Raw genomic sequence first — 21,437 nt, 5'->3', positions numbered from 1 at the left:
GCTGCTGCGCCGCCTGCTGTCTGATAGCGCAAGAGAGCACAAGAGAGGCGTCTTGCAGGCTAGGTTAGCTCTGTACTACAACAGCTGGTGAGTTGCAGTCGTCGGGTTGCCTCAGGATTGATGGGTGAGGTCTGTAAAAGTGGAAACAATGGCAGCACGGTCGAGCGTCCCGGCAAGGGTGCCACGCGCCTGCCAAGCCGAGCATTGATGCATGTAGCACTTTCTACGGACTGCCCATTGCGGTGCGACGAAAGGTGGGCTATCGAGCATTGCCCGACAGACCCGTTCACGGCTTCATGCCTTCCCGCAACCGAGTGAACATGCTGGATTGGCGATGAAGTGCCCGATATCCGCAAATGCACGCCAGATGGACAGCCATGTCCTTCTCCGAATATTGGAGCAGGACGCGGCTAACGAGGTCGACAATGGGCAAGATTGTGCCCCGGGGGTCTCTCCAAGTGGTAGCACTATCGGGATCGCTTTCTTCATACGGAGAGGGAGATAAATGCTCATTGGCTTTGGTCCAGGATAAGATCATGCCCTGGGGACCTGTCTGAACAGCAACGTCCTTCTTACGAATGGCTTTACTTGCGAGTGTCGTATATGTATACTCATCACGTGCCGCTCTCCATGCGATAACAGACTCGCTCGTGGCAAGGCCTATAGATGTAGTCAGGATCATGACCTCGAAGCTGTACAATCGCAGAGCGAACTCTATCAAGCGCATAGCTGTCGAGCTCGACCACACACGAGGCGACTAGATCAACCTACAAACCTAACATAACTAAGCCTAAGAGGCTGGGTATAGGCTAGGCCCCTCAGGGCAGACCACATGGCACATCCCAAAGCAATGGATTAGATGTAACCTGATGGAACAGTCCGATAACCTCGTCGCATCAACTCCCTTTCCACGACCAGCATTAGATCACATGTCGACCTTCTCCAGCAGCACCTCACCTTGTCGACTCAAACTCCACCTCGTCCAATGTCATCCCAGATCTATCGTTGGATAAAGATTTCACCCATTCATCCACCAACAAAAGAGGTTTCCAACACCTTCCCAATGAGGAGAACCAACTTTCACATGAGAAGGCACAGCACAAAAGCTTTCTCCTGCAGCTCCCTTCAATCTTTTCCCAAACGACTTTCCAAAACGACAGACATCACCAAATGGAAAGAAATTCGGACCAGAAGCGAGCGGGAAACAGGGAAAATATTCGGACCCCGATAATAACCTTCTTCTTCATCTCAAAGCCCTTAACCATATGATGTATTTCTGACGATATATAGCCACGAACCGACCAACCTGATCTAAGCTTGGACAGTCGGCCCCGAAATAACAGAACAGGATAAAAGACATGATGCAAGACAAGAGCTTTCCAAATTCTCGCTTCGTCGTCAAAGGCTGTTGATCGCCTCGTTACGAGTATCACAATCTAGACAAGTGAAGGGAATCGCATCGCTCGCTCGTCCGGATAAATTGCCAACGAAGTGCCTGGCAGCCTTCGTTTGGCTAATCACTTAGTCATCAGCGTTTCTGCCAACATCAGCCAGATTGTTCGGACATGTTCGTTTCGCGAAAAAGCAACAAAAAAAGTTCTCGTGCAAGCGAATAGCATCATCGGCAGCAAGAACGTGTGTGTGTCGCGAGTGATTTCCTTGTTTGTTCCTTTCTCTGGGGTTTTTTTGTTGGCGTACATGGGTATCCTATCTCCTGCTGTCCGTCCCTACCAAAATGTGTTCTTCCAAAAAGCAATATCACACTTCCCTAGATTTTGTCTTTCCTTTGTGCCTTTCCTGGTCTCGTCTAGATTGCTCAAGATAAGCCGCCACCCTAGGTTTTGCCCACGTTTTCTACATTGCGACCATAGATCACATCAGAAGATCAACCCCCACCCGGGAATAAGAATCGGGAGCGAACTGCGACGTGTCGATCCCGGTTCTTCCTGCAGAACTGCCGCTCGCTCATTTGCCTCGTGTACGGTCTCGGAGTCGGTTTCATGACCGCGAGCGTGGCTCACTCGGCCGAAGTCAAGGGTATTGGACCCCTGGCACATCACTCAGGGTATGTTCCTTGCCAAGTGCACCATTCGCGGCACTCAGACTGTCGCGATCCTTCGCGGTGTGCGGCCAACAGAGGTGGAGTCCATGAAGGAACAGGTCCACTATTGATCGCTTGCAATGTGCTGAGTATTGCAAATTTCCATTCGCCCAACATGTGAATGGCGTTGTGCGCTGCTGCCCGACACCGTGGCTCCCACGCGCAGGATCATGGGCATCCGCCACTCCATGGCCGAGGTCTCGGGATACGTGCAAGATTGTGCGACTCGCTTCGAACACCGTCGGTTGGCCGGAATGGTAGCGACTAGATGGCAGATCCTCAACAGAAAACCTCGTCTTGCCGCGTCGTCAAGTGCAACACAGCGGGAAAGCAAGGTCTCGCGTAGAATCCAACATCTCAGTCGATCACAATATGACACATTTGCTGCCGCCTCGATCTTTGGCACGCTCTCTTCGGTATCGCTTCTTGTCGCCTCGATCTGCGTAGTATTCGCTCCCGTTTGTCCGGGCTGCTCGCAGTCCTGGATCTGAGTGCTGGGAGGCCTTGCTGTTCCGTGCAGGTGCTGCTGCCCTCTGTCTTCGTAGTTGACGAACCACGTCGTAGAAAGCCTTTTCCACATTGACGCAGTTCTTCGCGGATGCTTCGACAAACTCGCAGCCCAGCTGCTTAGCAAGTGCTTGGCCTTCTTGTGTCGAGACTTCCCGCTCCGTAACTCGATCACACTTGTTGCCCACCAGCATAATTGGAGCGGGCCCGTACGAGCTCATGGTTTGAGACAGCGGCGAACCAGGGTAAGTCGGTGAGCCTGCAGACGTCGATTCCTTGACTCGTTGGATCTGATGATGGAATTTCTGTATCCTCGTGAACGAAGATCGCGAAGATATGCTGTAGACCAGGATGAAGCCTTCTCCATCTCTTATCCATTGATCTCGCAATGCTGTGTATTCTTCTTGTCCTGCTGTGTCCAGCACTTCTAGCATGCAGGATTGTCCGTCGATGCCCACTTGTTTGCGGTACGAATCTTCGATGGTGGGGTCGTATGTCTCTACGAAGTGGTTCAAACATAACTGGAAGACGTGGTCAGCCGAGTCTGGATGCCAGCATCAATGCGATATGCTTCCCACTCACCTGAATCGTTAATGCGGTCTTTCCCACTCCTCCGTCTCCAAGCACCACCAGCTTGTACAGCGTCATTTTGCCGTGCGACATGATGGCGGGTGTTGGCGTTCTATCGCCCGTGTGCGAGCTGTGCCCGAAGATGAGATATAAAGGCTGTACTTCCGTCGCGCGCTCGTCAGGCGACTCCTGTTGACGTTGTGCTGCGTGCCTCGTGGCACGGTGCCTTCATGCGATAGCGTGACGGCACCCAATTACACACGCGCCGGCCGCAGTGCTACTGAGTCTGGCGGGTACGGGCTCGCCCGGGGTCCAATGATCGGTGCTTGGCGAAGTCGAATGGCCGCACGAAGGCCGCGAAGGATGGCGGCGGTAGGGATGGGAGGTGCTGCAGCTGACGTCTTTTGACGCCGTCCGGGACAGGAGCTGGAGGGTGCAGCGAGAAGACGCCGTAAAGGTGGGAGAATCGGGGGCTGGCAGTCCGAGGGTCGCGGAGAAAGGCCGATGTCGATGGTGTTGCTCAGGCTTGGCCGGGCAGGCGCGGTGTGGGCACAGTGATGAGATCAGCTGGGGTCCGTAGGGAGGTGAGGGGACAGGATGGGAGTTCTGTGGTCGCGCTGCGCACACAATGCCACTCCTGGAGCGGCGGAGAAGGTGTCGATCGGCGGCCGGAGGATAGATGGGCGACTAGTGCGCGCAGATGGGATGTTGGTACGCCCGCAGCTCTAAGGTAGCTCGCACGGCGGACAAAGAGCAATTGGGTGGTTGCAAAGTCAAAGTCTGCCAGCAGAACTTGGGGGCCCGGGAGGTCTGTAGGCGTGATGACGAGAGGGAAGAAGGGCGGCAGGTGGAGGTGTAACAGGCTGGGATTGGATCCTGGAGGGGGCTCTGTTTCCGGAACGATTTTCGATGCCCCCGAGCACGTGTGGTGAACGTGGTGTGCAGTGGAGCTGGGCGGCGCGACACGACGAGGATGCCGCGTGCTGGCGAGGAGGGGCGGGCTCACAGTCGGGAGCGACGGTGATCTGGTGCAGAGTGGGAGGGAGGACGACCGGTGGGAGGAGGGTCGGAGGAAAAGAGTCGCTCGCACGCAGCAGAAGGGTCGCGGGCAGTTCCAAGACAATTAGCATTCAGAGTTACGACTAAGAGCATGCCGGCGGGGATCAGAAGCCGTGTTCACATTTTTGAGAGAGCTGCCCGCCTGGGCTTCGTTCTAAAGCAGCAGTCCCGCCAGCGCCATGCACCCATGGCCCGTGGCATCTGGTGTATGGGGTCTTCTCGTCGCCGCTGTTGGACGCAGGCTCCGCTACAACTTTTCGTGGCGCCGCCGTCTTCCCCACAAGCGAGCAGCGTGCGCCGGCAGTCGAGCCATCTCAAACGCCTGCGCGTCTGCATCCAGCGTGCGTGCGTGCATGCTGCAGCCTGCGTGCATGCGTCCGTATGGATTGCATTGCATTGCTCGACTGCTCGCGACCTGCTCCCTTTCCCATCGCGCACAGCGGCCGCCGAACAGAGCAGACGCATCACTTCCGCCCACGATCGATTTCTCGTTGAGCTCTGCTCTTGTTCACAAGCACCAAAACCCTGCCTAGTGCCCAGTAGCTCTCCCAGCTAAGAGGTAGCTGTTATCCGGTCCGATGAACCTTAGCAGCTAAGCGCGAGGACGAGAGGTCGTGCCTCACCACGCCGACAACCACCTCGCGCGCCGTGGATGCATACCACACGCACAGCAGGCGACTTGTCACGCCCGCAGACCGCGTCGCACACCTCCGCCATGGCGTCGCTTCAAACGTGTGCGGACGCATGGCGCAGTGTACCGAGGCAGACTGGCGAAATGGGATCGCCACGATGCCTACGCGCAGAGAAGTGGCTCGACTGTGTGGAATAAGAAGCCATCCGAGACATTGTTCTCAACCCACGGACAACCAGTATGGAGCACCTCCCGTAGCGTGGTCCCCTTGAACCAGCGCTCGGCTCTCGCCAGCCCAGTCCAAGCATTGCAGAATACAGTATCGATGGGGGCGGCGTGGGCGTGGGGCGCGTCTATTTGTTTCACCGACCGACTCAGCCATCGCAGAGCTGCTGCACAATACACGATTTTCGATCGCTGCATTGTGATGAACTAGCAGTCACAAAGCTGCTGTGGACGAGCCGTGAAAGGCAGGGGGTCTGGTCTCCCTGGCAGAAGATGCAAATGCAGGGCTGTCCATGCACAAATCCGCATGTCCAGGCGCGCCGTCACGTTGCCGAGCACAAGGATTCACTGAGTTGCCGTTCTTCTACCGTGATTCGCGGCACTGGCCTTTTTGAGTCCGCACGATTCGTGCTGGTCTCGAAGTTCAGTGAAGGAAGGGATTTGCACACAAGAGCGAAATGGTTCCCGCCGGTATCGAAACGCTGGCTAGTCCTGGGTTCGTCTGCAGTGCCGTGCGGAGCCACGGCATCAAAGGCGATCCAAACAATAAGAACAACGACACAGACTGACCGCACTTTCGCGAGAAAGCTGGGCCGATATGTCGTGCTTGCTTGGACTCAATGGAACTAGCACGCCAATTTTTGTGCAGCTCTGCTCGTCAGCTTGCCGCTGTGCTTCTGACTCGACCAGGCAGACCGGCATTGCTGCGGAAGTAGTCACCGGCAGACGACATACCGCCCACCCCAACTCCGGTCCATGAGGTGCTATGCTATCCGGCTCCAGCGAGTCTTGCATGGCCTAGGGTGGACACGGGACAAGAATGGTACACCAACAGCTCCGATCGAAATCGTTGTACGACCAAAGACGATGCCCTTTGGGTTCGCGTCCAGACCATCGGGTACTTGACGCAACGCCTTGTCTCAAAGCGATCCAGAGCCACTATGATGGGATGCATCATGGCAGCGCCTCGACTGCCAAGGTCGCGCTGCCGGGTCACGTCCCAGAGATCGTCGGAACAATCAAAACCACGTTGTTATCGAGCAGCTGCTCGTTGAGGCTGCGCTGCTGGCGATCTGGCAAGAACGATGTCGGCAGTGCCCCACTCTCGGGCTCCGCGCCGGGCTGTCACAGCACATCCGCCAGCAGTGGAGGAGCGTGCTGCTTCATGCCTCCCTGTCACACCGTCTTCGCTCAACCGCATCGCCGCGATAATGTATCGCATTTGACCCATTGCGCAGTTTCGGGTAGAAGACATGCTTCCGCCGGTTGAGAGCAGCGACCGACGCCGTCCCCCCACGGCCGCGCTCTCCTTGCTGCGCGGGTGTAACGCGCGCCCACACGGCCTGCTGCAGACTGCGCCCTGATGAACATATTCCCTCTCCCGAAGGGATGGTGAAGAAGCTGTGACTGTATAGCACGCACCACACCTCATCCTCGCACAAAAAATGGGGCAGTAGCACGTCAGGTAGTGTCCAGACGCTGTTGCTACTCAACGAGGAGAATTGCTGACCGCAGACACTGACAACTCCAGAACACGATGCGTCCGGACAAGTCCGCCGTCCGATTGATACGATACAGAGTATGAGCTGGCAGCAACCCACGCAGGTCAAGAGCTGGTTCTGGTGCTACGCTCTCCCACGCAATGCCATACTCGTCATCGAGCCTGACGAGCCGACAGGTAATGGAGCACAACCTGCACCATTTCTCGTCATTACCGCAGCGAATTGATGAAGTCCTCACAACGACGTGTCTGCATCCCTGTGCGGCACCTTAAACTGCGCGCAGCCTGGGTCGACACGTGCACTAGACGCTAGAGCTTTTTCGATGGCAAGGCATGCCCTCCAACAGCGTGACTGGGAAGGACTGATCTGACGCAACAGCCTGCGCAAAGTGTCTCACAAGTCAGGATTTAACGTCAAACTTGAACTGGGTCGACTAGTACAAGATGCGAGCGCCGTTTGTCACGACTTCTGAGCCAGAGATCATCCCTCGCGAAGTACCACAGCGCCAGGTATGTTTGCTGATAGCAACAGCTTTAGTCAGGTCGGCCACACTACGCCAGCCGTACATAGTCATCTGCGCGAGAGACTTACGCAGCACCTCACTTCGGGTCATTGTCATGCGATAAGGAGCCACAAATCATGTCGAACGAGGTGCCCTTGGATCAATAACCTCTGCTCCACATTGTAGTAGCAGCCGGAGCCCCCGAGACATGCAATCCCTCATTGGAATCCGCACTGGTCGCACGCGAGGCGCGAACTTCTGGAGAAGCCCTTCCTACACTTTCTTACCACTACCATGCTCTCATCCGACGTAATAGCATGGATGCAGTATAACACCGGAGGGCTTGCCGACAATGACAGCAATCGCGTTACTGCCCGATCCATCCCAGGCGATCTGCACTCGTCAACCGGTCGACCAGCATCGCTGATACCAAAAACACCCTAGCCCAACCTAGAGACCGTGTTTTCCGTTCTCGAACTTCGTGGATCACTCATCGACAAATAGAGATCCCATGTCCCACCCCATGTTGCCTATCCTCTCCTGGCAACAACCAACAACCAACAACGCCAACAACAGTAGCCATCGCAGCAGTAACAGGCTACACCAGCGTTGAACGTCAGACACCAAGACGTCAGACTTACGATTACGCACTTCTCTCCGCAAAGATCGTCATCATCTAGGACCTGCCCTGACCGAACCGTGTCTTCCTGGCATCTTGAACCAGAAGTCGATTCAGATATCTCTTGGCTCGCTGGGTTGCGAAGCTCTCTCCCTTGATGATTTTTACTGTCATTCCCGGGCCTTCGTAGCTAACCCCGACTTAGTTTACCAATCAGCTCCGACGCAAATCATCATTCATGACAAAATCCTGTACCCAACCCAAACCAAACTCAAAAGGTTATTGTACGGGGGAGCGTGACAGGGCTGACTTTAAGCTCCAGCAACATGTCTCCTTGACAGTCAGCGAAGCCCACGTCAGGCATGATGAGGTGTTGCTGACCCTTGCTCTTTTGATTTCTGGCCTTTTCTGCCGCAGAGTGTGCAAGTCGCGGCGGTCGTGAGGGCATGTCCAGAAGCGCCTCTTCGCGGAGTCTCCTATCCCTGAGATCATCGTAAGAGTGGCTGTGCGGATCTGGTGCAACCTCTGGGCCAATATCCTATCCCCGCACGACGCTCATGTCAGTCGGATCAGAGCAGACTTTTACTCTATCAAGACGAATCGCTCGCAGATCGTATTTGAGTGGAAAGTTCGTTTGGTACCTATCGCCTTGTAAAGTGGTAAGAATCGACATGACGGCTCTGATGCTGCCATTGATATGCTTCCTGGGTTGAAACGACAAATCGTAGGGAAGAGGGAAAGTATAATTTCATTTCCACTGTTTTTGAGCAAAGATAACGCCCACGCTAAAAGTCTCACAAGAATGACGAGAATCTGTTGACCTCTCGTTGCGTCATTTCTCTTTATCATTGCGCAGAAGCTGTAGCGGCACCTTGCTGCTGCTGTTGAAACTTCAACATCGGTGCCCTCTTCCTCTTCCATTCTGCCATTGCTGCCGCATGGTCAGCTTTCATCTTCTCAATCTCCTTCTGCCCGTCTTCCAAATGTTTCGCGACTCGCGAATTGAACTCGTCCACTTGTTCTTTCGTCAAATTCGTGAACGCATCTGCTTCTTTTGGTTTCGCGGGTTTGGTCGTTGGGTCGCTATCTGCTCGGACGTCGACATTCGGTGGAGGAAGAATGCCACCTGTCAGGCCTTTTAGTTCTCCCATGAGGCCGAGGCCGAGATCTGGTGGGACGATTTGGCTGGCTGCGTAGGGTGAGGAGAACACTTCCTCCATCCAGCGGTGGTGTTGCATGTACCGTGCAAGGCTGATGTCGCGTTGCGTGAGGTGGTCGAAGAAGTCGCCGAGTGAGGTGTCCTCTTCGGCTTCAATCGTCATATCGGGAATGCCTGCTGCTTCGCTGGAGCTGCCGGCCATAGGCAGGCCGGGAGGTCCTGCTACGCGTGGCTTCTTCGCGGGAGGGCCCTGTTGTGGGTATGCGGGGTATGGTCTTTGTTGTTGTGGGTGCGCATTTTGCATCATTTGTGCTTGGCCGGGCAGGTGAAGCGTGGGCCAGTGTTCGCGGTCATGCAGCATGAACTCCCTTCTTTCTAGTCTCCCTTGGCCCTCAAGCCATCTTCGCTGTGTGATGATTGTTTGGACGTGTTGGCTGACCGGGACTTGGCTCGCTGGCATGATTTGGTTGTGGTCGGCAGAGTGATAGTGTACGATCCAGAGACTCGGATCGGGATTTGCAGCTGCGACAGTCGGGCTCTTTGCGATGAAGTGGTAGCGTGTTCGAGCGTGCGTCGCCATGTTATCGTGACCGGGCCGATAGCCTACTGTCTGGACGCGCAGTTCGAGTGTGTATCCGTTGAAGTCATGGCGATAAGAGTGTTCGACATCTCCCCACACGTAGCCATCTGAAGGGTATGGGTGATCGAGTTTCTCTTGGGGTATCCATTCGAGCCAAACCGTGCCGTCCTGCGGTGGGGTCACGTAATGCCACGACATGGGCGCGAGCTGCTTGACGATCGTGGGCGCATCGAGGAGGTAGCGATAGGCTTGTTCGACGCCCAGAGTTGCGATGTATGGGAATCGATGCGAGGAGATGAGGTGGACATGTTGCGCCAATTGAGGAGCGACTCCTTGTGAGCTGGACGCTGTCAGTAGGCATATGTTAGATAGTCGCGGTCGCGCTTACGGGTTCTGCATCTTGATGGTATGCGCGACAGTATGCGCTCGACAGATTGCAGGCAATGGAACGAGACTGATTGCTGCGCTGGTTCGCGCATGTGGAGTTCGCGTCGGATGTTTCGCGACGAGCTTGATCCAATCAATATTTGACAGCAATATTGATGGCGAGCTCATAACTTCGCAAGGCAGCCATGTGATGAGTCAGAAGTCTGCTTAGCTAATACGCGCTACGGGCGCTGCCGGCGCTAATGAATCCGCAGCACAAAAAGGTTCTCCAACCTCCGCTTCCTCCTTCTTTTCTTCTTCATCCGAGTGCAAGGGCATTACGCATATCAGTGAGGATTCGTCCGAGATTGCGTTTTTGCTAGTTGAAAACTATCAACTGACTGCTCCAGTTGGTCTTCGGATCGGCTGGGAATTTTTGGCAAACTACAAAACCTGTTTTCTTTTCATCATGCTGTTGGTTGGCCATGGTCAACCGGCGCGTGGAGAAGAGTCTGCACAACGGCCCCGCGCCTCCGACGCGTCTTTCGCCACCGCCGCGACCTTCGAGTATCACCTTTCTCCGCGTCCACCGACGCCGGCGCGTCGTTGCCAAATGGTACGCGTTCGAGCGATCTGTCTCAAAATCATCCACCGGCGACTCGACCTCGCCATCGACCTTGCCCTCCGATTTGTTTGTCATGCCCACGTCTTGGAGGGATTTAGTGACCCCACGTTTCAGAATGTCAACCGCCGACTGCGCCTGCGACACAAAGAACGTCATGGCGAAGCACAAAATAATTCACACGCGACAAGGAGGAGATGCGAAAAGACAAGGGATCATACAGAGGCTTGTCGGGTTCATTCCTGGAGATGCCAGCAGAACTTAGTGAGTCAGGCGGGACAGCTGCAGAACGATGCCGGCGCAGGCATGTTTGAATGCAGAGGGCACAATAGCACTTCGCAACGCTCTAGCCTTAGCTTCGCGAGCGGCAACCCGATGGTGAAGTCGACGACCAAACAGATCATAGGCCCAGGTTGCGTTTTTGCAGGCAGTCGCTCGTCAGCTAGGTTCACAAAGATCTGCAGCACATTTTCTGGCATCACTCTGGCATAAGACGTTGCTTCCCCGAAGTTCAGGATACTCTGCAGTCAAAGTCTACGTGTCGATAATCTGCTCCTGAGCCAGCCCGAACCATGCACGTTGCAGCCTTTCTTGCGCTGCACGCAGTACAGTATCGCTTTCGTATCCACCTCTGCCAAACACAGCGAAAGGACCGATGACACGTTTGTTGACAAATACGCCTCGCCCCTCCACAATGCGGACCGGCAACATCCCATACTCGAAGTGCAAACATCCGAACCAATTGCCCCGCTCCAGAGTAGTACGAGGTTCGCACAGCTATAGCTACGAGATGCAGAGGTTGCCTTTTTGTGGCTGCGCCAATTCGGCCGCACCTCCAATCCTGCAAGGCAACTGCTGCTGCAAGATCCCCAATTTTCCTGTCTCAAGCAATGCAATCATGCACGCGTGACACCGTGGCAGCAGCCATAGGAGCTCGATTTCCAAGGTCGAGCAGAGATACAAGTGGTCTTAGTTGCCGTATACGATATTGTACGTTTCTGTCTCGACAGCGCAGTGCTCGCAAAGTCAACGACTACGGTCTAAGCGCTACAATTCAGTAGCCTGATAAGAACATGGATATTGACAACCAAGATGGAAGAGAGGAGACTGATGAAGGCAGTCCAACGTTCGAGTACACGCCGTTCGCTAGCTCCAGTCAGGCATTCCGATTACTTCGCTTTGCGCCAGGATCGAGCAGCACGTCGCCGATTTCTCTCCTGATGGGGAAATGGTCTCAAAACAAAGCACCATCCTATGCTGCACTGTCATACACGTGGGGCCCGCCGGAGCCACGGAGCAACATCTTGGTCAATGGACGCAGAATGAAGGTCAGGGAGCATTGTCTACTCGCTTTGCGACAACTACGCTCAATGCTGCAACCGTCGGCCTGGTTCTGGATTGACGCAATTTGCATTAACCAGGAAGACGTGGACGAGAAGAGTTCGCAGGTTCAGTTCATGGGTGAAATATACAAAAATGCGGATGAAGTTCTCGTGTCGGTGGGTGACCATGATGACGCGAGCAAAATTCTGCTCGGACTCCTTTTGGAGCTGGAGTCGGAGATGCTTCAAGAGCATCAGAGACGCAGCGCAGGACGTCCCAAATCCCCAATCTTTGGTGACCGAATGCTTTCCAGCGCAGCAAGGCCAGGCTCGGGAGACGTCGACGCTCCGCCATGGTTTCGATGGTACCAACAACTGCCCTTCGAAAAGGCGTCAGAGGTACTCGAAGTGCTCGAGCGATTCGCCAAGCGACCATATTGGCGTCGGCTTTGGATCCTCCAGGAAACCATGCTTGCCACGAAGATTCGACTCCTCTGTGGCTTCACGGTAGTGAGCTGGAAGACTCTTTCACTGTTCTGCGATGACATCTTCTCGTCACTGTCGGGCAGTGACTTTCCCAACGCAAGAAAGCATATTTTTGAGCCGTTGAAAGTGATTGGCTTTGTAAACGTAGTACAGAAAACGGATCCGTCGAAGGTCATTGGTCGCGCAGAGCGCGCCTCCGAAAAGTACGAGGAGCTCAAACGCGATTTACGCCGTAGCCACATGAGGACTCTTCTGCTCAACAGAAACAAGGGCCCATGGACACCGAAGGCTGCACATCTGCCTCACATTCTGAAAGACAACCGCGAGCGTTTGTGCTCCGATTCGCGGGACAGAATCTACGGCTTTCTACATCTTGTCAATGGCACTCCTGAGATGGAAGTTGACTACCGGCTGTCACCTGTCCGAGTTGGCATCGAAGCCGTAAAATATTTCCAGCCACAAAAGAACTTGGCCCGGGCCAAGAGAAGCCCACTCCATTTCGATTACAGAACGGACTTCCTGCTGGGTGACTACATTACCCTCCTACAGCAAGAAGTAGGTATCGATCGACAGAGTCAAGATTTCATGCGGATCGCCATGAGCCGACTCGGGTTGGGTGGCCAGCGCCACCTGACTGCTCCACCATCAGCCAACGTCAGCCTGCCTTACGGGTGGAGCGTCTATCACAGCGAGTTCTCAGACCTCAAAAAATGGCACCCTCACGACCGGCCTCAGAAAAAAGTCGTGGATCCCAATTTTTTGGCTGAGAAGTGCTCTGTGATCACAAGAAACGACAATGGTAATCTATCGGTGCCTATTACCGTATTCAGCAAAGATTGGTCAAACTTGATGCAGGTCATGACCGCCTACGACGAGCAGAAAGTCAATCAGGCAGTCGCAAAATGTATATCGTCCGCGCAGGAGTTGTGGCCGAAGATGCCGCCGTTACCGCTTCATGGGACGCTCCTAAGCAAGGGTAACTGCAGGCGACAGGGCGTCATTGTAGGACTGTGTAGCGGCAACACACTGGACGGTGATGTCTTGGCCAGACCTGTCAACAAGAATGACATGCTACATGCTCTTATTTTGCGGCCGGGAATTCGGACCACTCTGCAAGGCTTCCAAGAGACCCTCTACGAGATAGTTGGTCAAGCAATCCTCATGAGGGGCTGTCAAAGCGACGACGACACCAGTACAAGTCTTTGGGCCCCAGCCAAGTGCACAAACTTGTGGCCTCATGTCGCTTTTACTGTCATCTGGGGCATTGAGGATGCCTTCCTCTTCTATAGCAATGAGGCCGACGAACTAAAGCAAGCGGTTGTGCACGATGAAGATGCTGGATTCACCTGGCACATGGAAAACAACGAGTATCGTGCCGCTAAGCCTGCTGTGCCAGTCGACTTCGTCGAGTCAAGCATGCGTCTCGTCACAAATGTTACCAGCCACCGGTACTCGTCTTATGCGATCGTCAATAATGCTCTCAGACGGGCTACCGACCAGGCAGCCAGGGATGCAGAAGATACGTACGACGGAGGTTCTGAGAATGGAAGTGACGAGTTTGATCCTGTGCTTCAGGAAATGGATCGTCTACATGACATAATCAGGTCACGCAAGGCTGCAGATGTCGAGTCCGACGATGAGATTGAGGAGATCGCTTGTGCCTTGAACGACATTGTTGATATGCACGGTGGCGCATGCCGCAGCTAAGGACGAAATTTTGTATTGATCTCGGCTATCGGATGCGTCACAAGAAATCTAGGTGAGCTCGAACGCCTTCTACGCACAATTTTAGTCCACCAGCAGCAGCCTGGCTCCATTATCATCAACCAAACAGCAGGCACAGGAGCGAGATGCAAACATACTTCGTCATGCCTGATCCTGGATTGCGTACCTTCTTACCTGAAGACAAGATACCGTTCCACGGCTCCATTTCCAACCTGTCGAAAATCTAGATCCGCGCCAGCATCGACGAGGATAGACAAGAGCTTATCGCACGCCGGGGTAGCACCAGCAAAATTGCTCTCGACTCCATCGCCAGCAAAACCGCAACAGACTTCCACCGCATCCCCTACCGCACCATAGACTTCACCGCACAGCTTGAAGTCGCCCAACTCACCTGTGCCTACCTCGTATCCTTCGCGATCCACTTCCCGTCCGGGCTTCCTCCTATTCCCGTCCCAGACTACCTGCTGAGCACCCAGAGCCACTTAGTCCACCTCAACGATCCAACCGACTGGCGGCGAATGGTATGGGAGAATCGCGGGCTGCGGGAAAGGGCACAGGAACTTGGGAGTTATCGGGCATTTGAAGCGTCGTACTATGCTGGAGGGATTTGGATTGGCGGAGAGTATCTGTGGGCAGTCGACGGAGTGTCGTGGGAAGTTGATTGGAATGCGGAGGTCAAGGCTCTGGTTTTGAGGAATGGAGAGGTGGCGACGCAGTACGTATTCCTGCCGGATGCTTTCAATGATATGAACGATCAGTGTGAGGAACTGGTTTGGCTTGAGAGGTGGAAGGTTGGTGCAGGCAGCGCGGATCACGTGGCGCGCAATAACATCAGCTGTTCAAGCCACTATCACGGAAGCTCGTTCAAGCTGAAGCAAGTCTCCAATGACCTTCCAGCTTTGGCTAGCATCGACTCCACTTTCGATTCGATTTGTCATACAATTCGACTGACCAGCACTCGTCGAGGTCGCGACTTTTGTAGTCAAACAGCCACATTTCCGCTGCTGTACAATATGAGATCGTCACACGTACCTGATAAGCTGGAGGTGCGACAAGCTTCCGCATTGCAGAAGGTTTGGCACTTGGCGATGTCTAGACTGTTTGCCTACGGCCACCGGCGATGCTGTCTTGTCGAAACCCGACGAGGGCGGCGGCGTAAGGAGCACCTGCTAAACGCTGGCCTGAGCCCTCCGTAGACGTTTCAGTACGTTTCCCTCATCTCTGTTCGAAATCGGCAACCATGTTCTGCTCGATCCATGTCCTCACCTCGCTGCTGGCCATTCGAGCCGTGGAAGGGAGCGTGCTCGCAGAGCGACACACCGCCGTACCAATCGATTTGCAATTTTCCGTCCCGGGCTCTGTCTTCTCGGCTCTCAGCAATGGAAATTTCTTGAACAATTACCTCCGGAAGGAGACCCAGTCTGGATCGAATCGCGGCCAGAGCTATAACAATTTGGACATTAAACAACTTGCCCAAGGTCTCTTCGTCATCGATCGCTTCTTGAGTCAAGGTCCCGACGCCGCGGCTCGTCTAGGCGCGACGTTCTCAGGCGGCCCCGGAGAGGGCAAGGTCCCAAGCACGAGTCCAGTGAACAACAATCCTGGGGATAACTCAATTTACTCCGAATATACGGTGGCAGGAGCTGCTGGGCCTAACGGTGCTGATGGTCCAACTCTTTTTACAGATGGCGTTGTCAAGGGTCTTGCTGCATTGTGAGTTCCATTCTCGCCAATAGCAGCGAGCGGCAGTGCAACAGGTCTGACATCTTCTCAATTAGTGCCGCCGGCGTCCTCTACGGACCCCGCTTCGGCGATGGAGCTGGCTGCAACAATCTCGGACCGGGCAGAACTGATCCTGATCCTAGACGACAAGCCGCTGCAGAAGTGTTTGGCTTCAATTTGCCGCCCGGTTTCGGCGATAGTACAACTGCTGACTGTGATGCCAATTATCAAGAATTTGTCAAACCTACTACTGGACCTGTGGTTGTCGTGACTGCTCAGGTATCGGGAGTTGAAGATGGCCCGTACAGTATCAGGGGTCAGAGACCTGACGATCTCTTACTGTTAGCCAATTGTGTTGCCGGGGCTACTGGAGCGAAGGCCACGAGTACTTTCTCGACCACATTGGTCTGGCCGATCAACAACCCATCTGCCAACAAAACCTTTGGTTACGACGGCTGTTCGACCTGCATGGCGGGTGTGAGCTCTCGGAATGGAGGCGTGCCATTTTATGAAGGGAGGAGCACGAGCCGGGTGCAGGGTGCACCGGACTATTTGTCGGAGGGAGGTGTCAAGGCGGTGGTCAGTTGTAATGGAATGTCCGCGCCACAGCAGAAGTCCAAGGTGGTGTACACTATCAAGATCAAGGGGACTTTCACCCGAGCCAAAGGGTTCGTGGGTGCTTTGACTGTCAAGAAGACGTCGAGCGTGGCGGCGAGTTGTAAATGATAGTGATTCGTCGGTCCGCCATCTTGGAGCAGCCTCTACGCTGCTGGACTCTGCAGCAAAGGCGTTTGGCATCCGCGCCAGCATCGCAGTAGCTCTTTGGTGTCCGAGTCTCCGAGCCATGGCTGATGACTACTTTGATCTATTTACTGGTTATTGGCTTAGTAATCTCTACGCCTGGTCGATGGTACTCCACTCCGACAAATCTCTCCTTTGGAGTTCTCCAACGCGCGGAGATGCTTCACATGCCGGCCCTGGATGTGAATGTACAGCTGAGCGACATCCTCTGCAGCGTTATTGCCTTTATTGGTCCCCACTGCGCTGGCGGCAGCGACACTGTTCCAGAGTACATGTAGCTCATGCCCTCCTTCGATGATGGGTGATTCGAGGGGTGGGATGACGTGTCGGCGCTGAGCACAAACGAGGTGGACAAATTGGAGAAACGGAAGGTCGTGTATGGAAGTCCTCAAGACCAATGTTGGTTCGCACAACAGACAAGCGGCTCCTTACCACCGTGAAATTTGTCCTAGCATTTCTCAGCATTTACAGAGATGTTACAAGCCTAAGCACTTCCAGGAACCCTAGTTAGACTGCATTAAAATTGCCAAGACATTCGATTGCCAAGCCTTTCCACATTCATCCGGCGTTTGATCAACAACGTGTCTCCATTCCAGACATCACCTTTCGAAGCCAATTCAATTCTTGGAGGAGACAATGTAGTAGATTGCGACGCCTACGCGACGAGTTTGGCTCAACAGAACGTCGCACCTACCGCATTGTTCCTTCCCGAAAATTCGACGTCGCCCGAGGAGCGTCTGGAAGGAGTCAGTCAACAACGACATGAACTTTCTGCCTAAATTACAGTATTACGCCAGGACCCTTTCCAGTGCAACAATATGCTGTCACGGGTCTCGGCGGGTGATGGATCTCGGCACGTAGCAGCACTACTGCCGTGCACCATAACCGCAAGTGCAACCCCCACAAGTTTCCGGAAAACATCATTCTTTCCGGAGTAGTGACTACGGCAATCAGCATGAAGCCGACTGACCCGTAGACGGTCATTGGTTGCATTTGAACCATCGCAACTTTGAAACTCCGACCCGGGCACGCAGCACGCAGTGCCTCCATACTCGGGTTTTCTGCTTCGCCCGACTATATCTTTCCTACCGTGGCGGAGCGGCTCTGAACACCGTCACAGATTGCTAAAGTCCAGCTTGTTGAACCTCAAGAACGATGTCGGTTCGAACGATCTCATCATGGACTTCGCTCTTTATCGCATTGTAATTGTCACTGGACTTTTCAGCGTGTTCTTCACGCTTCGCGCTTTGTATCGATTGTTGGTGCATCCATTGGCGCAATTCCCGGGTCACAAGTATGCTGCCATCTCTCGAAGCTGGCAAGGGAGCGTGGTGCTTGCCGGTGCTCCTGAACAAGAGTACGAGCGACTGCATAAGCAATACGGTCGGTCTGCCCTACAATGTCTTCTGCTGTCTTTACCGGCCCTGATCCGATCATGCAGACACTCAAGCCCTTCGGATCGGCCCCAATGAGCTGCACATCAGTGACGTGAAGCTGTACAAGACGATATACAGCCAGACCAATCCATTTCCCAAGCATGACTACTTTTACGAATGTTTCAACACCCCACACACTTTGTTCGTGGAGACTGACACGTCATTGCACAAAGAGCGACGAAAGACGTTGAATCCATTGTTCTCGCGCACCGGCGTGGAGCAATTCCAACCGGCCATGGCTGAGAAATTGCGCCAAATCGGGGCAAAACTTCGAAGGATCAGCAAAAACGGTCCGATCGGAGTGAACAACATGATAAGGTGAGGCTATTGACCCATCACTAGCTAAACAGAGAAACTAATGGGTCAAGATCAATGACGGTGGACATCATATCGCAATTGGCATTCGGCAGTTCACTGGGTCTCATTGAAGAATCCAAGGATTCGTGCGAGGCTGCATTCCTGCAAGCGTTCGATGTTGCCGGCGCCGCGATCTACGGCATGTATTACAATCCAATACAAAAGTTCGCCTCCAGTCTGGTATCGCTGGACGTGCTTGGAAAGTTGGACCCTGGTCTAGGAGAATTAGCGAGGCTGCAAAGATACGCCAAGGATTCACACGCCCGGTTCATTCGACGGAACGACGAAGCAAAGCAATCATCGCCGCATCCAATCATATTCGATCGCTTGATGGGCGTTCCCATCGATCAACAAGTCACAGAGAGCATAGATATCCTCGTTGCCGGCTCAGACACGACTGCTTTCACGTTGACTGTCTGCTTAAACGCCGTGCTGGCCAACGTACATCTAAAGCGAAAGGTGGTCGCTGCGGTTGATGAGGCTATGCCTGACCCTCACAAGCTGCCTTCATTCGTTGAGCTTGAAAAGAACGCATATCTCTTCGCCGTAGTGAAGGAGTCCTTACGTTTCGCCATGGCTGTTCCAGGGATGCTTCCGAGAGTGGTGCCGGAACGCAGTCAGCCATTTATGGTCGATGGCAAGGTCGTTCCACCAGGTACGGTCGTCGGCATGTCAGCCTATACTATGAATTTTTCCGAGGAGCTCTGGGGCCCTGACGCGAAAGAGTACAAGCCTGAACGATGGCTTGGAGAGCAGGCGAAAACTTTGGACTCTGGGCTCGCCACGTTCAGTAAAGGGTCAAGGCAATGCATTGGAATCAAGTATGTGACCTGTACTCTTTTTTGCAGCTGGTTTACTGATCAATCTGCAGTGTTGCAAATGCCGAAGTCATTCTCGCCATTACTTACCTCTTCCGCAATTTCGACATGGATCTGGTCACGCCGAGCATGAAACTCCGGGATGTGTTCACATACCAGGTTCTATCACCGGGACTACAGGTTCGTTTCATGGATAGGACTTGATTCCGTGTATGGAAAAGTAGAGCGGTGAGCAGAATTGTGATGGGGTGTTCCTAGGATGTCCCATCATTGGGCCTCAAATTCATTTTGCCATATGTTGCAGGAGGCAACTAGGAGTGGGCGTCAGCTCTTGCGTCGGAGCGATGCCTCAGCGAGCGGGCGAACCACCACACGCGATTCGAATGAGTGATTGCTGATATCGCCAGGAAAGATGAAAGGATTCGCCCCCTTGCAGGTTCAGTTTGCCAAAAATTCCCAGCCGATCCGAAGACGCGTGAGAGCAGTCTCCACGGAAAGTTTTTGTTGAAATGAACTATTCACATCAAAATTTCAGTTTGTTTTCACGACACATTGATTGAAAAATGTGATGGCTTGCCAGACCAAGTGACAGCCAGTTGGGCTGTAATAGAAAGAGATACGCCGTGAAGCCTTGGTGTATCACTATTCTGATCGATGCATGTGATTGCTCCTATCAGTACGATGTCTTTGGATTGTTTCTGCACACCCTAGTCGCTTATTTGCGTGAGACTCAACGCCTCTCTCGAACTTGATGTTTCAAGCCTTCTGCTGTGCACTTGGCTGCGAGCTGTCGACAGCTACGATTACATCTAGACTCATGCGATAGCTCGGTGGTGTGGAGCGGTATTGTGTTCCTTGTGTGGCAACAGGCTTGCCGAGTACACGTCCAATCACTGACGAAACAAACTTGTTGAAATAGAAAGGTTTGGTGTCCCTTGGAGGCATAGATATTAGACATGTCATTGGACCTGTGACTTTATGGATAGTACTAGACTCCTGCTCCCTGTACACGACTTGACCGAGCCTCCTCTCTACGCCAAAAGCCGTATCTTATCCGATCAACACCTTCCATCACCTCCTCAAGAAAATCTCCAGATGTTGAGCATACAACTCCGGCTCCTGAAACAAATGCCCATGTCCCGAATTAGGAAACAAAACAAGACTCGCGTTCGGAATATTCTGATAAAGCACATAACTGTTCACGGTAGGAGACATGACATCGGTATGCCCATTAGTAACCAAAGTCGGCGCTTTGATATCCTTCAAACGGTCGAAATTACTTTCATTCACCGTGAAAGTGAAAATGGCAGCCAATTGACTTCGCACTCCAAGACCGACCAAATACTCCTTTCGTGGCTCATCGGAGAGTTGTCGTTCGTGGATTCTCTTCCACCATGCCTCGCCAAGCGCTTTGCTTGTTTCGGAGGGGTAGTAGAATAGGAATAACATTTGGTTCAGATCAGGTGGCGCCTCGTTATCTCCTGCTCCTTCGAGAACTTCTTTGGGTGGTAGGGCTACGCCTTCTCCGATTGAGGATTGGGTTCCCGCGAGTACGAGTTTGCGGACGAGATTGGGATGGGTCCAGGCGATATATTGAGCGATACCTCCGCCCATGGAGAAGCCGATCAAGTCAATGACAGTGACATCGATGGCTTTCAAGAACTTGACGGCGATGTCGGCCATGTCTTCGATTGAATGAGGGACGGTGCCTTCGCTGTGTCCAATGCCGAAGCTGTCGTAGACGATGATCTCGCGGTTCTTGGCGATGGAATTGATGAAGAGTGGGTCGATTGTGTCCATGGAACCTCGAAGATGATTGATGTATACCAGAGGAACGCCATCTCCTTTTCCGAGGCGTCGGTAGGCAACTTTGATGCCATCGACAGTAGTGTACTGGGTTGGAACGGTCTGGTAGGTCGACATGGTGCAGATCTGTAGTGTTTCGTTTGAGATGACAAGAGCGTCTGGGTGATGAGTCTCAGTGCAAGTATGGACGTATTGTCTTTATAGCATTCATCACTGCGTTGTATCTTCACCGACTTCTCGGAACTTTGGGGTGATCTTATAGCTTGCAGAACAGAACAACAACGCCTTCTCCGAGATTATAAATCACAAGCGCATCAGCGTTCAGTCCTCTCCGCTCCGGAGCACCAGAGACCATGGAGTAAAACTTGAGGGGCTTCGGACAGACCGCTGACTAAGATGGCAGAATGTGGAGCTTAGCGTTCCACACGATTAGTGAGCGTGGTCAAGATCGTATACCTACAGTACAATGCAGCGACCCGCCTCGGCTGATCACCATAATTTCAGTGTGCTCCGCTCGAGAG

The 21,437-nt window shown here is 53.6% G+C and overlaps 6 protein-coding genes across 6 annotated transcripts; 3 read left to right on the top strand and 3 right to left on the bottom strand.

The window, feature by feature from the left end:
• Positions 1-2,466: 2,466 nt before the first annotated feature.
• On the bottom strand, positions 2,467-3,271 carry CKM354_001165200 (uncharacterized protein; the record flags this gene model as incomplete). The annotated part of the gene is made up of 2 exons (XM_044807151.1): positions 2,467-3,129; positions 3,191-3,271. The coding sequence occupies 2 exons, from the start codon at positions 3,269-3,271 to the stop codon at positions 2,467-2,469; spliced, it is 744 nt and encodes a 247-aa protein (XP_044663086.1).
• A 5,290-nt stretch (positions 3,272-8,561) lies between these two features.
• CKM354_001165100 (uncharacterized protein) lies at positions 8,562-9,854 on the bottom strand (the record flags this gene model as incomplete). The annotated part of the gene is made up of 2 exons (XM_044807150.1): positions 8,562-9,795; positions 9,844-9,854. The coding sequence occupies 2 exons, from the start codon at positions 9,852-9,854 to the stop codon at positions 8,562-8,564; spliced, it is 1,245 nt and encodes a 414-aa protein (XP_044663085.1).
• A 1,662-nt stretch (positions 9,855-11,516) lies between these two features.
• On the top strand, positions 11,517-13,958 carry CKM354_001165000 (uncharacterized protein; the record flags this gene model as incomplete). The annotated part of the gene is made up of 1 exon (XM_044807149.1): positions 11,517-13,958. One exon carries the CDS (start codon positions 11,517-11,519, stop codon positions 13,956-13,958), a length of 2,442 nt encoding a protein of 813 aa, XP_044663084.1.
• Positions 13,959-15,216: 1,258 nt separating this feature from the next.
• CKM354_001164900 (uncharacterized protein) lies at positions 15,217-16,424 on the top strand (the record flags this gene model as incomplete). The annotated part of the gene is made up of 2 exons (XM_044807148.1): positions 15,217-15,689; positions 15,755-16,424. 2 exons carry the CDS (start codon positions 15,217-15,219, stop codon positions 16,422-16,424), a joined length of 1,143 nt encoding a protein of 380 aa, XP_044663083.1.
• A 1,253-nt stretch (positions 16,425-17,677) lies between these two features.
• CKM354_001164800 (uncharacterized protein) lies at positions 17,678-19,314 on the top strand (the record flags this gene model as incomplete). The annotated part of the gene is made up of 4 exons (XM_044807147.1): positions 17,678-17,882; positions 17,941-18,253; positions 18,304-19,113; positions 19,164-19,314. 4 exons carry the CDS (start codon positions 17,678-17,680, stop codon positions 19,312-19,314), a joined length of 1,479 nt encoding a protein of 492 aa, XP_044663082.1.
• An 867-nt stretch (positions 19,315-20,181) lies between these two features.
• Positions 20,182-21,033, bottom strand: CKM354_001164700 (uncharacterized protein; the record flags this gene model as incomplete). The annotated part of the gene is made up of 1 exon (XM_044807146.1): positions 20,182-21,033. The coding sequence occupies one exon, from the start codon at positions 21,031-21,033 to the stop codon at positions 20,182-20,184; it is 852 nt and encodes a 283-aa protein (XP_044663081.1).
• Between the last annotated feature and the right edge of the window lie 404 nt (positions 21,034-21,437).

The sequence above is a fragment of the Cercospora kikuchii genome, assembly GCF_019650295.1.
Source record: "Cercospora kikuchii DNA, contig_00008, whole genome shotgun sequence".
NCBI classification, from domain to species: Eukaryota; Fungi; Ascomycota; class Dothideomycetes; order Mycosphaerellales; family Mycosphaerellaceae; genus Cercospora; species Cercospora kikuchii.
The sequence above is the reverse complement of the archived record's forward strand: the minus strand, read 5'-3'. Positions and strand labels throughout refer to the sequence as shown.